This window comes from Choloepus didactylus, chromosome 1, assembly GCF_015220235.1.
Source record: "Choloepus didactylus isolate mChoDid1 chromosome 1, mChoDid1.pri, whole genome shotgun sequence".
Taxonomy (NCBI): domain Eukaryota; kingdom Metazoa; phylum Chordata; class Mammalia; order Pilosa; family Megalonychidae; genus Choloepus; species Choloepus didactylus.
In genome coordinates, this window is record NC_051307.1 from 36,258,429 (window position 1) to 36,275,220 (window position 16,792).

General features: G+C 32.4%; 1 protein-coding gene and 1 pseudogene across 6 annotated transcripts in view; one reads left to right on the top strand and one right to left on the bottom strand.

The window, feature by feature from the left end:
* The window catches only part of USP25 (ubiquitin specific peptidase 25), a 203,654-nt gene that overhangs the window by 20,694 nt on the left and 166,168 nt on the right, over positions 1–16,792 (bottom strand). For all 6 annotated transcript variants that reach the window (XM_037833390.1, XM_037833370.1, XM_037833407.1 and 3 more), the window contains one exon: positions 1,523–1,701. In XM_037833390.1, coding sequence (XP_037689318.1) covers positions 1,523–1,701 — 179 coding nt within the window. The remainder of the gene's footprint in view (positions 1–1,522; positions 1,702–16,792) is intronic.
* Positions 8,925–10,059, top strand: LOC119509718 (annotated as a pseudogene).

Genomic DNA, 16,792 nt, shown 5'->3' on the forward strand with positions numbered 1-16,792 from the left:
ACCTGGAAGACACATTGAGAGATGCAATAAAGATTACATAAGAAAAATACTGAAATGTGTTTTACAATGTGTATCTATTAAGTAAATCAAGAAACATTAAATCTTATGTTTCCAAGTGGCATTATCCCTAAATAGCAAAAACAAGAATTCCAAAATGTGTCTATTGTTTCAAGCAAGGATGGAAATATGCCAAAGGATTTTATGATCAGAATCACTGCTAAAGAAATCTTGACAAAATTAATTACATGCCCCTAACTCTGTCTTTCAAGCACAAGAGAAATCAGATTATAGATAAACTCCTTGTGGTCCCCAGGTCAGATAATTCAAAAGTCAATGCCATTACTCCATTAACATCTTCCCCAAATTCAACAGTACAAATGCACTGGAACACAGTGCAATGACAACCCAGGCATGAGAGTCATAATCAGTCACATTTGTTTAGCTCTTTACAGTCATATGTAACAAAATAAGTAATGACATTCTACTTAGACACAAAAGTAATATCCAGTGTTCATTGAGCACTTACTCTCTATCAGTTAGTGCTCAAAATCATTTATTTATTTTTATTTAATATAATCCTACACTGCGCAGCAGGCACATGGTAAGCCATGATTTTAACCTAGATGTTTTGTTTTACCTCATATTCTCTTCTGCTAAACATTTTTAAAGTTAGTACATTTGAGACATTCATAAAAGGATAATCATTTATTTTAGAATTAAAATTTGATTACAAGGAACTCCAAGACAGCATAAATGTTTCTGTATTCTAAAATAACTTTCAATGCCTTAGACTATTACCTGGGCCCTACATCTTAAAAAGTGGTATTCATTCTAACTGGATTAAATTTTAATTTTCACATTAGTAAATAGTTTTATAGGAACTTCTAAAAGAATTTTTTTTTTGATAATCCAATATTAACAGAACCATTTTATACAATCTCTTTTTGTCAAAGGATGCTTAATTATTTTATTCATATACTTGACTAAATACTTTTCTCAATGATTCTCAAATAGGGATGATTTTCACTCCTCCCAAGGGACATATGGGAATACTTGGAGACATGTTTTGGTTGTCACAGTTTGAGGAGTGCTACTGGAATCTAGTGGCTAGAGGCCAAGAATACTGCTAACAGCCTACAATGTATAGGGCAGCCCCACATGACAAAGAATTATCTGATTCAAATGTCCACAGTACAGATATTGAGAAATTCTTCTATTCTCTAAAATGGGATCCTATAAAGGAAGTAATTATATTATACTCTTGAGTATCTTTGTGTTGCTTAGCAACTTGGTTTGCAATTTAAATTTACTAAAATAGTCCGAATTTTCAGTTCAAACTTTAAAAGAGCATGATTATAAATTTCAGAGAAATTAAAAGCCACAATTCAAATCAAGTTAGGTCAAATTTTGCACTCTATTTGTGTGTGTGTAAAATAAACATTTAAAAAACTATATTGGGGATTTTTAAAAAACAAGGACAATTTTGAGCATACGTATTAGATACTTCATATTTCCAAGTTACCTTTCATCAAAACTCAAATTTCTATCTCCAAATTGTTCTAGCAATGTTTTCTCAATGATTTTCTTTGGTGCTTGATTCTGGATAAAGTAGACCACTACATGGTGTAAACGATAATCTGTTTCTGGTGGGGTGTCTTCTTGGGCCAACTTAACCAACCTTGAATACTCCAACTTAATTGCCTAGAAAATTCAACAAAAATGTCAATTTTGGTTAATTATAATAATAAAGATCCTTGAATAGTATAACTTTAATTATTCCTGAATTCAAATATGTTTTAAGTTTTACAAACAAGGCAGTACATCTAAGAATACTGTCTCATGTTCCATAGTTTAAAGTTCCTTTCTAAATAACTGACATGTGCCCTTCCTTATCTCACTATACCAATCACTATACCAATGTTCTCTTTGTTTTCCCACATAGAATGGTAAACTAATACATCTAAACTTATGAGTAATTTTGTAAAATTTATATAATGAAAGCCTGAACAAACAAAGTCTATTCAGGAGTCATCATAAGGCTGAGACACTAAGTTCTTCTACCCTGTTCTACCTTTCTAGCAACAGTATATCTCTACATGATGCATCTCTCTAACATCCTAAATTCTAGGGTTGAAATAGAGCTCCCTAGAATATGTATTTGAAAACGGTTGGCTCGTAAATGCCCAGTAATATTAAAATTAACTCTTTAGCTTAACAGCCTACAAATTAAGATTGAAACAGCAAACCCTGATGCTGTAGCTACCATGAAATTAATCCCTTGCTGCTTCAGCAATGTTTGAATTTTATTAAAGTAATAATTATTAATGAGTACTATCACTACCTTGATGCTTGATCTTATTTATTCTTTAATAAAAGAAATTCCTCTGAATTTATAATTAATTAGAATGGTGAATAATAAATACTAATACATGTTCCCACACATGGAAATTATTGGCTCATAGAGAAATATGCATAGATTTACATATCAAATTCTGTGGTTCACAAAAGCCCCCCAAATTAAAGATATTAATTGTATTCATTTATATTATAATTGTATCTATATATGCTTTATTAAGCACAAAAATTGGGGGCTACCTGCAAAAAGGACATTACAAAAAATTCATTCTAATTGAAAAGGATTTATTTTTAAATGCAGGCAGTTCTTAAATAATTCTTGGCAATCCAAATGCTACCACCTATGTAGCTGTATTTTATAGAAGGGAGAAAAATGTAACTAGCAAACATTAAATAAAATATTAGTTATATAATATGCTATTTCATTAAAGAGAAGGCTAATAAATCCTTTCTATATTGCTTAGCATTATAAAGAGTAAGAGAATCACCTTTATAGCTAACACAAATGATTTTAAAACACTTTCCTTGCATAAACTGGTTTTTTTGTTGTTGCTGTTAAAGACATATGTATCATTTCAAAATCTTACTGCTGTGGTTAAAAGCAGTCATAAAAATTAATTGTATTTAACACATAAGATTCTCCAGGACCACTGCATGTCTAATCAACCCACATAAGCCTTGATCAGAACCCTTAAAAATCTTCCTATTTCCCAATTTGAAAAAAAAAAAAAAAAAAAGTTCATTTACAACCAAACTATGCTGAGTTTGAAAATAAATATGTAACAGAAACAAACAATAACTGTTTTTCCTGATTATGGCCTTCAGACAATAATTGTCATAGAAAATTAGAAAGCTTTTTAGAATATTCAAATATTTCAGATATATTGCTTTTGGCAAAAATTAGTATGATCAAAATAAAATAAATTTGCATTGAGTCTCTCAAAATAATATGGTTTACACAAAAGGGGTTATCACACTAAATGATCATCCATTCCTCGATCTACTTTTGCAATAGATACCGCAATTTTTTATAGCTATTAAAATGCTGGAATATATACCTTCTTTTACTCCAAGAATATGCTATTTACTTCTTGACTTTCCTCTATTTAATATTCTCCTAATTTTTAGAAGTAAATGTCAAAATCACAGTACTCTTCAATTTATAGGTGTTTAAATCAGTAGAAGTAGAAAGACATTTCTAAATTTCTAGAATTAATTTTTTCAACCCCCCCCAGAATACTTTTCATCAGCATAACTGAATTTCTCAAATATCTGTATTAACAATCTTCTTTTAAAAGTTTTCTTTTTAAAAATACTGGAATCATATCCTTTCCTTCATATTCTCACCAGATGTTCCATGCTGGTATATTTAGCACACAGTTCTACACAATCTGCCATTATAGTTAACACTGCTGAGCTGTCCAATTTGCCACACACGACTTCCTCCAAATCCTGGTCTAGAATAATGTTTGTCCTTTCCATATTTTTTGGCTGCCTCTGATAGTAAGTATTTTAAGTAATAATCACAGACACTGCAATGAAACCACCACACATTTACAAAATGAAATGTGATATTGGCCATTAGATGACAGAAATGCTTTTAATTTTTTTTAACTTCTCTTTCACCAGACCATTAACATGGCCCTGCTAATAGGTCCAATGTTACCTATTCACAGTCTTGTCTCCTATTACTCTTCATCACAGACATCCTCTCCCCTATGTCAGAATAGTCTCCCCACAATTATACACTTGCCTTTGTGTATTTAGTTCTTTCCACGTGATGCTATTTCTTGTTCACCCCCCATCTATCTACAGATAAGCAACAAACAAGACTAGTTTAAGTGTATCTCTCCTTTAAGGGATTCTTCAGTTCTAAAGATCTAAAATGACTTTCTACCTAGAGTTTTTTCTACTTTCCTAAATCATATACAATTTTTAACTTCTTAAATTTTATCCTGACATAGCTATACACATACATTAGAAGTTACCAACAATATATAGTATATTCTGAAGGCAGTAAGATCTAATGGACAATCAACTAGACTGATTCAGAATAGTTAGCGACACCTTTAATAATTAATTGTGACAGAAGGCAAGTCACAGAATCCTCATAATTCTTAATACTCTCATCTCTAAAATTAGGTTAATTGATCACAAAGAGAAAATACATTTTTAAAAATGCCTGTAGACCATTAAAAAAAAAAAAAAAAGAGGACCAGGAGACAAAAAAAATCTAGTTCAAATTCCAAAGGTATAAATATATAGACCATGTTCTTTGGCCAAATACAATAAAACTAGGAATAAAAAATAAAGATAATAACTGATTTCAATACTTGAGAACTGAAAAATGTTGTTCTATTAAACTATTCTTGGAACAAAGGAATCAAAATTATATTAATGTTGGGAATACAAGATATCAAAACCTATAGGATACAGCCAGAGTGCTAGTCAGAGAAAAATTCAAACTTAAACAATATAGAATAACATTTATTTCAAGAACCTCATAAAAAGGAAGAAAATAAACCAAAACAAATTAGAAGAAATAAAATAATGAGGCAATTGGATTTAAAAAAAAAAAAAGTCAAAAGGAAGATCAAAAAGGAAGAGAAACTCAACATCAGGAATAAGAAAGGTGAGGATACCAAAAATACAAAAACTTTTGCAATTTTTAGAGAATAATACATAAAACTTTATTTCAATAATTTATAATACCTAGATTAAAGAGATGATTATCTAGGAAAATATAAATTATCAGAATTGCTTTAAGAGTAGTTTCTAATTAGAGACCCAGCAAAACAACAGAAAAACTGAAAAGGTTGCCCAAGATCTGTAAGCAATAAAGGAATCAGGACCACAAGTTTTAGAGCTGTGCTGTTAAGTCAAATCTTCCAGGACCAAATTGTTTCCATGATACTCAAACTGCTGCAGAGTTTAAAAAAAGGGAAAAGCCTCCTTAATGATTATAGAAAGTTAGCATAATCTGACTATCAAAAATTTAAAAATATGAAAAAGAAGCTATAGATCAATTTTATGTATGTACATAGATGACAACACCAATATCCATTTTTTTGAGAAGCAAACTGTATAACGTACAAAAAGAATATACCAGGAATGGATAGTGTTGACAATGATAAAAAAAGATAGAATAATGTTAAGATCTTTACATCATCAGGATTAAGGAGAAATCTGTTCAGCAACTCAATAGATGCATTAAAAAAAAATTACTAAATTCTAACACCCATCAGTTTAAAAGAAAACTCTTTACCAAACTATGGATATAAAAGTATTTTTAAATTTTTAAGGGGGATCTACAAGAAACCAACAGTATATATTATACTTCATAATAAAACATTAGAAACATTCTCATTAAAATCAAGAACTAGACAAGGGTGTCTGCTACCATTATTTTAATATTTAACTATGTTCTGAAACTCCTAGTCAATGCAATGAAACAAGAAATGAAATATGAAATACATATAAAGAAAATGATGAAAAATTACTGGGAGAAGGTGTGCTAAAATAATCAAGATAATCAACTGAAAAACTATTAGAAAACAAAGCATTCAATCAAGGGACTGGATTCTCTCTCTCTCTCTCTCTATATATATATATACATATATATATATTTAGTTTTTAACTACCTATTGTACAAATAATCTGGTAGAAAAAGTGGGGGAAAATGATCCAATTCATAAAGACATATTAAATGTTTATACATCTAGGAATAAATCAAACAAGAAAGGTATAAAATCATTATGAAGGTCATAAAACTTTACTAAGGGACATAACAGGGGACCAAAAAAGTGAATAGGCATATTATGTTCCTTTATGAGAAGACTCAAAACACCAAATGGTGGAATTCTCCCTGTTATCCTAAATTAAGCATAAATACAATGCAAGTACAATCAAATTAGGAGGGGGTTGCTAAAGTGAATCTAAAATTCATAAAAAAGAAAAATTTGAGACTCACCAAACATTTATTTTTAAGAACAAAAACAAGAAAGTATTTACCCTAAAAAATGTCAAGATATATTACAATGGTCCATTAACACATATAGGCTCACTCTTCAAAACCAGAAAAATAGAACAGTGGAGAGATTCAAGCAGAACTAGATATAAATGACTTTTAGTATACAATAAAGATGATATTTCATGTCAGTGTGAAAAGGATACATTATTATCAAAATTTTATGTTTGGACTATTTGGATATTTCTTCATTTGAGGAAAACTAAAATCCCAAACTGAGTAATCCAGACAAAAAATAAAAACATTAAAAGTAGTAGAACAATTAAAGATTTGCATAACCTTGGGAGTAATAATACAGCCCCAGATCCATAAGAAATTACTGCCATATTTTATAAGTGGAAAAAATTTCTGTACAGAAGATAATTTTAAAAAAAAAAATTTAAAGAAAAATGACTAACCACAAAAAGTGAAAATTTTAAAACAAACTAATTATCTTAGCAGGTTAAATTGCTCATTTAATTAAAAAGAACAACAACTCAATATAAATAATATGCAAAGGGAATGAAAAGGCAGTTAATATTAAGAAACAGAAACTGCCAAAAGACTTATGAAAAGATACTCACCCTGACCAAAGACCAAAGAAATATATTTTAAAAATGGGATTACTTTTATCCATCATTTTGTCAAACAACAAGCAATGGGAGTACAATCCTGTATAACTATTTGAAGGTAATTTGACAATATTATCAATATTTAAGATTTGCAAGCACCTTAACTTGGCAATTCCACTTTGCTATGCAATGATATCTGTAAAAGAATGTTTCCAGCAATATTGGAAATGACCCAAACACACATCAACAATGAATGGCAATGATGAATTTAGGAATACCTAGCATTTTTTAGTGTTAATTATGTGACATATACTGTCTGACAAACTGCATATATATTACCTAATTTAAGTCTCAAGATTAACTGCTGACACATAAATGAAAAAAAAAAAAGTCCTAATAATTTATGTAAATTGCCTAAGATCATACGATTATTAAATGATAAAACTAGGATCTAAAACTAGGCGTTTGACTATAGAGTTTTTGCTGGTAACAGCTAGCTTGCTGGACACAGTTTCCTAACCTGAACCATGAATGGATTATAGGTGTGTTAAGCTACTGATCTTATCAGCCCCTAGGATGTCCAAAAGCTACTATTTCCATCACTTTTGTACATATATTATCATTTTCATGTTTGTCTGAAGTTGGAAAAGATTGGGATGTCCCGCTCTAAGAGAACGTTTAAATAAAATTTAGTAAAACTCAATAAGAAATGAAGTATAGCAATGAAAAAAAAAAAGAGATAAACCTATTTAGGATTAATCATAATCTAGGATATGTATCTGGACATAATCACCAACATATTATATGAAGATAGACTAAGAATAAAAAACCCAAAATAGAAAAAGTATAATCCTATTTTTATTTAAATTATATATATTTATATATATATACACATAGATGAATATTTGAATGAAAGTCAGTCTTGTTTGTCTGTCTATTCATCTAGGAGGGTATACAAAAAATAATCAGTAGAAACTAACTGTGGAATGAGAACTGGGAAGTGAGGAGGAAATCGTTTATGTTCTATGCTTTGGTATTTTTATTTTATTTGTTTAAACACCACTTTCTCCAAAAGCCTTCTAAACAGTTTTCACATTAAATGTTCTTCTTTCATGTCAAACTGCCCCTTAGCCATTTTGATTACAATTCTAAATAATGTTTGCCTCTCCACTGGACAATAAGTTTCATTAAGTAGGAATTCAGTCCATAATTTTACCAGTTACAGCCACTGGATTTAGAGCAGTGCCTAACATATAAGCAGGGATTCAATATCTGCTGAGTATGCTCATCAAGAAGAGAATGGAAAAATAAATGACACTATATTCATACAATGGAATACCATAATGTATTCAATAACATGGATGAAGCTCCAAACATGTTGAGCAAAAGCAGCCAGATATAAAAGCATATTGAGTGAATGAGTCCAAGCATATTAAGTCCGTCCAACAACAAGAAAACTAATTTAGAAGTCCAGAAAATGGTTACTTTTGGGTTGGAGAGAGGAAGAACAAAGATAGCTTCTAGAGTAATGGTAACGTCCTACTACTTGACTTGGTTGGTTGTTACATGGGCATGTTAACTCTGTGATAATTCACTGAGCTGTACACTAAATATCTGTGCAATTTTCGACGTTTTATATCTTAAATTTAGTATCTATTTCATGCGATAATAAATGCTGTTTCAAAAAAAGATGATAGTTATGTCAACTGGTGACAATTATTAAGAAACAATGAAATAGCTAGAAAGAAAAAGAAACTTCATTAATATTGAAATGTTATTACTTGATTAAAATCTTGACAGTAGCTTAATAGGTATACACAACATAATTACAAAAAAGAAATTTTAAATGTCTTTCAAAGTAAATTAAAAAGCTATACTAGGTCATTTCCCTTCTTCCTCTCTCCCACCTAACCCTTAAACCTTCAATGGCTTTTCTTGCTCTTAGGTTAAATTAAATTAAAAACTCTTAAAGACAGAGCTTTGTAATGTGACACGACTGCAATTATGGATGCTTGGCAGAATATACTGGAGAAGGAAGATCAAAAGATGTGGTGGAGACTTTTAAGGCTAAAGATCTAATAGTTACACCAGCCAAGATTTTAAAAGACAAACCAGACCCAAATACTCTGATTTTTGGCACCGTTTTCACAGATCACATATTGACAGTGGAATGGTCCTCAGAGTTTGGATGGGAGAAACCTCATATAAAGCCTCTTCAAAACCTGTCATTGCATTCCTATGTGGTGGAATTATTTGAAGACTGAAGGCATTTCAAAGAGTAGATAATAAAATTGACCTGTTTCAGTCAACCTCAACATGGATAGAATGTACCGATCTGCAGTGAGGACCACTTTGCTGGTATTTGATAAGGAAAAGCTCTTAGTGTATTCAGCAGCTTGTGAAATTAGATCAAGAATGGGTCCCATGTTCAACATCTACTAGCCTATGTATTTGTCCTAAATTCACTGGAACTGAGGCTTCTCTTGGAGTCAAGAAGCCAACCAAAGCCCTGCTCTTTGTAATCTTCAGTCCAGTGGGACCTTATTTTTCAAGTGGAAGATTTAATTCCGTGACCTTGTGGGCCAACCCAAAGTATATAAGAGCCTGGAAAGGTGGAACCGGGAACTGCAAAATGGGAGGAAATTATGGCTCATCTCTTTTTGCCCAAGGCAAAGCACTGGAGAACGGGTGCCAGCAAGTTCTGTGCTCTACGGAGAGAATAACCAAATAACTGAAGTTGGAACTATGATTCCTTTTCTTTACTGGATAAATGAAGATGGAGAAGAAGAACTAGTCACTCCTCCACTAGATAGCATCATTCTGCCAGGAGTGACACAGCAGAGCATTCTGAACCTGGCACGTACTTAGGGTGAATTTAAGGTGTCTGAAAGGTACCTCACTATGGATGACTTGACAGCTGCCCTAGAGGGGAACCAAGTGAGAGAGATGTTTTGCTCTGGTACAGCTTGTGTTGTCTGCCCAGTTTCTGTTATACTATACAAGGACAAGACTATACACATTCCAACTATGGGGAATGGTCCTAAGCTTGCAAGCTGTATGTTGGACAAACTGACTGATATTCAATATGGAAGAGAAGACAGTGACTGGACAATCACAATCTCCTGAATGAAAACCTGAAAATATCATCTGCATGTCATTAGGACAGGCTGTTCCACTTGAATTATGACAGATTTCTTTGACTACTTGTTTGTAGTTGTGCATGATGTAGTCTTTGTATTATCAGTGTGTTACCAGGGTGACTGTTTCCTTATGCCAGAGAATATGAATTGCAATCATAAAATGGAGTCTCATAAACTTGGTTGTAGACGCTTACTTTACCTTCTCTTAGAAAGACGATAATGTAAGCCATATAACAGAATTTTCCTCAACAATCTATTGCCTCCTTTAGTATTTCACTCGTATACAAAAATGTGTGTTCATTTGTTGCTTACCTTAAGTATGTTCTGCTCTTCAACCAAATGAGATTTTTTTTTAATGTTCAAAGCTGATATGAGTAAATATCATAGGTTTCATTTCCTGTGATACATTTTCATCTCCAAAAGGTGTTTTCTGCTTGTTTTTTATTTTCCCTCTGCACACTCCAATACTACTTTTTTAAATCAAGATTTTGAGAAACTTCACATTGTTTCGTAGGCCACATAGAAGTCCATCCTATGGTCCCTTCTTCCCGATGTCACAGTTTGATTCCAGCTCATCCTGTTCCCCAGTAAGACCGAGACACATTTCCACCACTGACCTTCCACACTGTATTGCAATTGGCTGTTTGTCAGGCACAAGTCTAAGGGTATTGTGCCTTATAGATACTTATTTCCTTAATGCCTGGCACACGGTTAAGTACTCAATGAACGTTTTGTTTAATGAATGAATGACCATTTAGCTTCTATAGAAATGTACCTTTGTTGTTTCTATATTATGAAACCTATTAATTAGAATCTGTGATTGATTCTGATGTTGCATATATTTACCTCATATTGTCTTTATTTTCTATGGACTAATAAATCATTACAGATATTCAGAGGCATAGTTATTTGGAGGAATTGTTTCCTCTTTGAAGACTCTCGATATTGAAGACATAGCTCTAGAGAGGTCATGTTATTATACCAACCAAAGGCATATGACAAAACTTCTATGTTAAATAAAAATAAATCAACATATTTAGATTTTTGGTAGAAAGTTAAAAAAAAGAAAAAAAAAAAAGCTATATTAATCCCCTGAATTATGATATAACCTCCCCACCTCATTCTCCTGCACATACACATATAAAAGCAAACACTACTCTGAAAATATTACTCCTGTTTACCTTCCTACTTTAATTTTTGCTCATGATAGTAGCCCTGTACTACCTTTCTCTGGATTTCTTTTATATGACAGAAACTTCTCTCTTTAAGCCATTTTTATCTGGGGAATTTCCGTTATGGTGGAACTATTCCTAACAAAGTCAATTTGCGAGAAGTACCCAGATAAATGCAGTCCAGTGTCATCTTAGTTTTCCGGTCTGCCTACCTATTAACTCTCTCATTCTACATGTTTACAGGGACAATCTCCCTCATGGGAGAACCAGTGGCTGAAAGACTTCCTGTGATGGGGGTAGAGGGGGCAGGGGAAAGGGGATGAGAAGCCCTTCCTAATTCAGAGATTAAACATTACCAAGTATTCTTTCTCAGATCTAGGCTTTCATTCCCCAACTTAGCTATTTATCAGTAATAAAGTTGACATTTTCATGATATGGTTTTACTGCTATCAAGCATATATAACCTTAAAAAAATGAACTGATCATAATGCATAAGGAAATTTTATTTAGAACTACTTAAATATATATGGAGTTGAAAAGCTTCTTTTCCTAGGCAAAAAGTGAATGTAAAATGAACCAAAGACTTTTTTGATAATGTGGCTGGATGGAAGAGATATTTAAAAACAAAAAAAACACTTTTCCATCAACGTATAGTAAACTAAGCACTAAACAGAATAAAGTAACTGGGGACTAAGGGCCCCTCCCCCCAACCCATAATGAAAGTAAGTCATTGTAGGTAGCCGCTTACTTGACTGGGACAGAACCTCCGCGCAGGGGGGGGGGGAAATGTACAAATAGTATGGTAAACAAAGCATCCCTCCCCACGCCCCCATAACTGTTGACAACAAATCTCCATACTCCTGTGTCAAAACACCCTGCCCAAACTGTGTTCTCACACCCTATGGAATGTCTTTGTCCTAATTCTTAAAAATTACCCCCTGGGTTCCCTCTCGCCTCTCCCCTTTTTGCGGAGCACTAACTTCCATTTTTCCCAGCCAGATGCCACCGCGGAACCGTCTCCTGTTTATAAGTCCTAATTAAACTCATGTCTAACTCCATGCCCAGAGTGTTCTACAGTCTTAGGCTGAGCTGATCTAAGCCCTCTGAAAGCTGGGTTGGAACAATAACATACAAACTATTTTTAATTTAGGGAAAAATAGTATATCTTAGATACTGTGCTATGTGTACATTTTGTGAATAAATACTGACACTGATAATGACTAGAATCAATTCTCAAGTAAATGCAGAATATTTGAATAGGCCAATAATAGGAAAGCTTTCATATTCATTTTAAAGCTAACATAACCCTAACATCCAATCTGATGAAGACAGCCTCCAAAACAAAAGTATATAAACCAAACTATTATTAATATAGATTGCGGTAAGCCCAAATACGATACTAGCAATTTAAATGTAAATAGCATACATTCAAAAATTTTAAATAAAATGTAATAAAAATGGCATTTTAGGAAAATATTGAAGAAAACTTATAAAACCTTGGGTTGACGTAGACCTTTTAATATAATCAAGAAATTCCAGAAGCCATTAAAGGGTAAAAAATGATAGCATAAAAGAATAATATACTTAAGATTTCTTTATGGAGAAATGTACCATAAAATGATCAAAGTGAAATTGCAGACCAGGAGAAAGTATAAGACACACGTCCATAAAGAGAATAAATATAATGGAGTTCATATATACCATGGAATACTAAACTGAGGTGATAATGTGGTAGATACACTGTCTTAACTTTAAGAATGCCCACAATATATTATTGAGTGATACATTACAAAATAATGTGAATACTACAATTTGTGTTAAAAAAGAAACAAAAATATTTCTATATATACAAATCTTTGTATAAACAAACAAAAAAATACTTTGCTAACAAAGTATTAACAGTGGCTACAACAGAGCAGTGAAAGAGATTATCACTATTAATTTTATTTTTTTCATGCACAAAATACAGAGTTCCCAAATATTATTAACACCTTCCATTAGAGTGTTACATTTGCTAAAATTCATGAAAGAATATTTTTATAATGTACTATTAGTTTTATTTTAGACACCTCTATATTACTGAATAATTGCATTAGGTACAGACTAGTTTAGTTATTCACATGACAAATTTTTTAAAACTGTATATTATCACCTAGAATTTTCCAAATGCTAATCATTTACCTATTTGGTCTTGTACCAAAAATACACTGTATTAGGGACTGAAACATGCCCCCAGTAAAGGAATATTCAGGTCCCAACCCTGGTCCTGTGCATGTGAACCTATTTGTAAACAAGACCTTTAAAGATGTTATGAGTTGTGGTATGCCCAAACTGAATGAGGGTGAGCCTTACTTAGATATCTGAGGTCCTTATAAGCAAAGGAAATTGGACATAAAAGGAGAAGCCACAGTGAGCAGCGAGAAGTTAGAAGCCAAGTGAACCCAAAAGAGAAAGGAATCCCGAAGAGAAAGTGTCATTGCCATATGACAGAAAAGCCAAGGACCCAGAATCCCTGGCAGCCAGCCCCAGAATGCTACAGTCTTCAGGGAAAAAGCATCACCTTGCTGACACTTTGATTCTGGACTTCTCCTACCCTCAAAACCATGAGTCAGTCAATAAATTCCCATTGCTTAAGCCAATTCGCTGAATTGTATTTGTCTTAGCAGCTAGGAAACTAAGACACACATTAACTACAGGCAACTGAAAATGTTTATTGATGATTATACACATACGTATTCCTCATATACATATATATGAAAATGTACACAGATGTAAACTTCAGCGATTTCAAAAACATAAACTAAAACTAAAACATAACAAAAACTAAGATAAAACTACACATAAACAAAAACTAGAGAGATAGGAAAAAAAGGTAGAAAAGAAGGTTTTGTGGTTGTAGGTACTAAGCAATATGAAACTGCTCATTTTGTAGGTCCAAAATGGTCTATTGGCAAATTCTAACAGATAAGTAAAAAGGTTATATTAGAAGATGAAGGTCCTTGACAAAACCGTAACACAGTCACTTTCCACCTCCCATTGCGCCTGGACTAGAACTAGACCTATAATACAAGGGCTAGTGGTAATATTAATCATAATAATGGCTAAATATTGAGCATTTACTACCTACTAGATAATACTTTAAGTGTATAATATTGGTAAACTTATTTACAACTCACAACGCTCCAACAAACAAGGGAGAGTGAGATACAGACAGGTTGAGTAATTTGCCCAAGGTCCTAGCTAGTAAGTGTTGGGCCAAAGCTTGATCTGAGGCAGCCTGGTTGCTAATATCAAGTTTTTATCTATTTTTTTTTTCCTAATATACATTCTAGACATTCTTATAAGTGATTTTTCAACAGAAAGAAAGCAGGTAAAACAATGTGAGGGAGTCAAGCACAGCACTTAGTGAAATAACTAGAGATAAAAGAATAGTGACTTTTAACATCTGACAAAAGGGCAAAAGTTTCTTAGGCTATAGCCATAAATAAACTTCAAACTACTTAAGCCTCTGCACAGATACCTGAAAACTTTTACCTCTGATTCACTTAAGTTTATTAACCACAGTACTTATTTTGAAATATACACTGAGAGTTGTAATATACCTAACATTATCTGCTTAAGAAAACTCTTCTGACCAGTTCCTATCTCACAAATCTGCTTCGTATCTTCTTTATAGCCCATGCTTCTTATTGCTCCATCAAATCAGAGAAAACCAAAAAATGGAAAAGATAAGAGATACAAGAAAACACACAAAGGCAAAGATACAATGGGGATCTCCAGAGTGATAGTGAAAGGAGTCAAGGGCAACCATTCCAGATTGAAGCAGGTCATAAAGCTAAAGAACAGACTACCTCTAGAGCATAAAACTGGCAATCTTCTTAAGAGGAAAGTTTAGAAGTGAATCAGTGATACACATAGAAAAACTCTGTAAATCGAAAAACAAAGCAATTATTAACTCCAAGGAAAATGAAAGCTTAGGAAATATTAATATAATGTTTATGACTTAGTTCAGTCTTGAGTAGCCTACACAGTAAAAATACCATTTTGATTTACTCATAATTACAAAGATTTTATGGGAGTGTGTGTGCATGTTGATGGAAGGATCTTTGTGTCAATGTGTGCATGTGGGACAGGAGAAGAAAGAAGGCTAATCATTCATATTTCATAGTAGGGAACTCAACAGGTAATGTGTTTTATTTTTAATAAAATAATAAGCATGCTACTTAAAGATATGGAATTAAATGTCAAAAGGATCAGATAAAAGCATTGAAAGCTGTTAGCATGGGGCACTGAAGACTGTTGTTTGTCGTATATAGAATTGACCTGACCAACTCTTTAAACTACATATAAGTATTAATTTAAAAAAAATGAGATTTCCAATTTAACATCAAAATACCCAATTTGATGGCAAAGGCACTGAAAACTATACATAACTTCCCCTAAGAAATAGATGAAAATGTAAAGAATGAAAATGTAGACCACCTGGGTAAAAGGATACATTTTTCAATGTAAAAAAAAATTAAATTAGTGAGGAAACTAGGTGACTACAAAAAAGTTTTCTCTTTTCTTTCTTTCTTCTTTTCAAAAAAAATTTTTTCACAACAGTAGTTTTCCAGCCTCTTTTATGGATGCTAATAAGGTGATCAACTTGCACTGGGACCACTTTGCCTGGTTTAGCAATTGAAGTCCTGCATTCTGGGAAACCTCTTAGTGCTGGGCATATCAGAGTGGTTGGTCACCCTAATCCTAACAAATTCAAAAGTATTTATTGATAGTAAGGCTCCTATGTACAAGGTCTTTCTTGTACACTGTATTCTGAAAGAAACTGTAAAAATAAATAGCTTTTAAGACAAAGTCAAGTGATGGCAGAGTATAGAAAGCCAAGGAAAATTCTGAGAATTGTAATGCCAAAAATGAAGGGAAACTGCAGTTTTTTCTATGTAGATTAAGCTGAAAACAGGAGGAGTGAAAATCCTTAAGGAAGATTTTTGGTTAATAAAAATAAAATAACAAAGCATAAACAGTGGTTTCATCTTTCAAATATGTAAAAGCAAATAATATTGTAACAAAAACATTTAAAGATCTGCTAGTAGAGGGAAAAATGGTCTAGTAATGGAGTAATGCATGGAATAATGGAGCAATGCTTGATGAGGAAAACATAAGTAAATAAGAAATTTCAGAACTACCAAATGAAGAAAGCAATTTAGTATCAAATAATAAATTCAAAGAAAAAAATATTATAATATTACCTAATAGTATTAAGAAAGAGAAAATAAACCATGACCAAAAGCAGTTACTCAGTTCCTACTATTACTCAATACCCTTTATTCCCTTAAGATATAAAATACAATTCAAATTTCTGCTAACAAATCAGAGGTGCATTATTAGGGAAACTTGGGTTAAATGCTTTGTTTTTATTGAATTATCTAAATTAAAAGAAAGAAGTCAGTCTTGCATTCATGTATAAAAGAAGAAATCCCCAGAACATATGGTGGCTATGGCTAATATAGGAAAAGAGAAAGTATACAGGTAAACCAAAATTCAAGA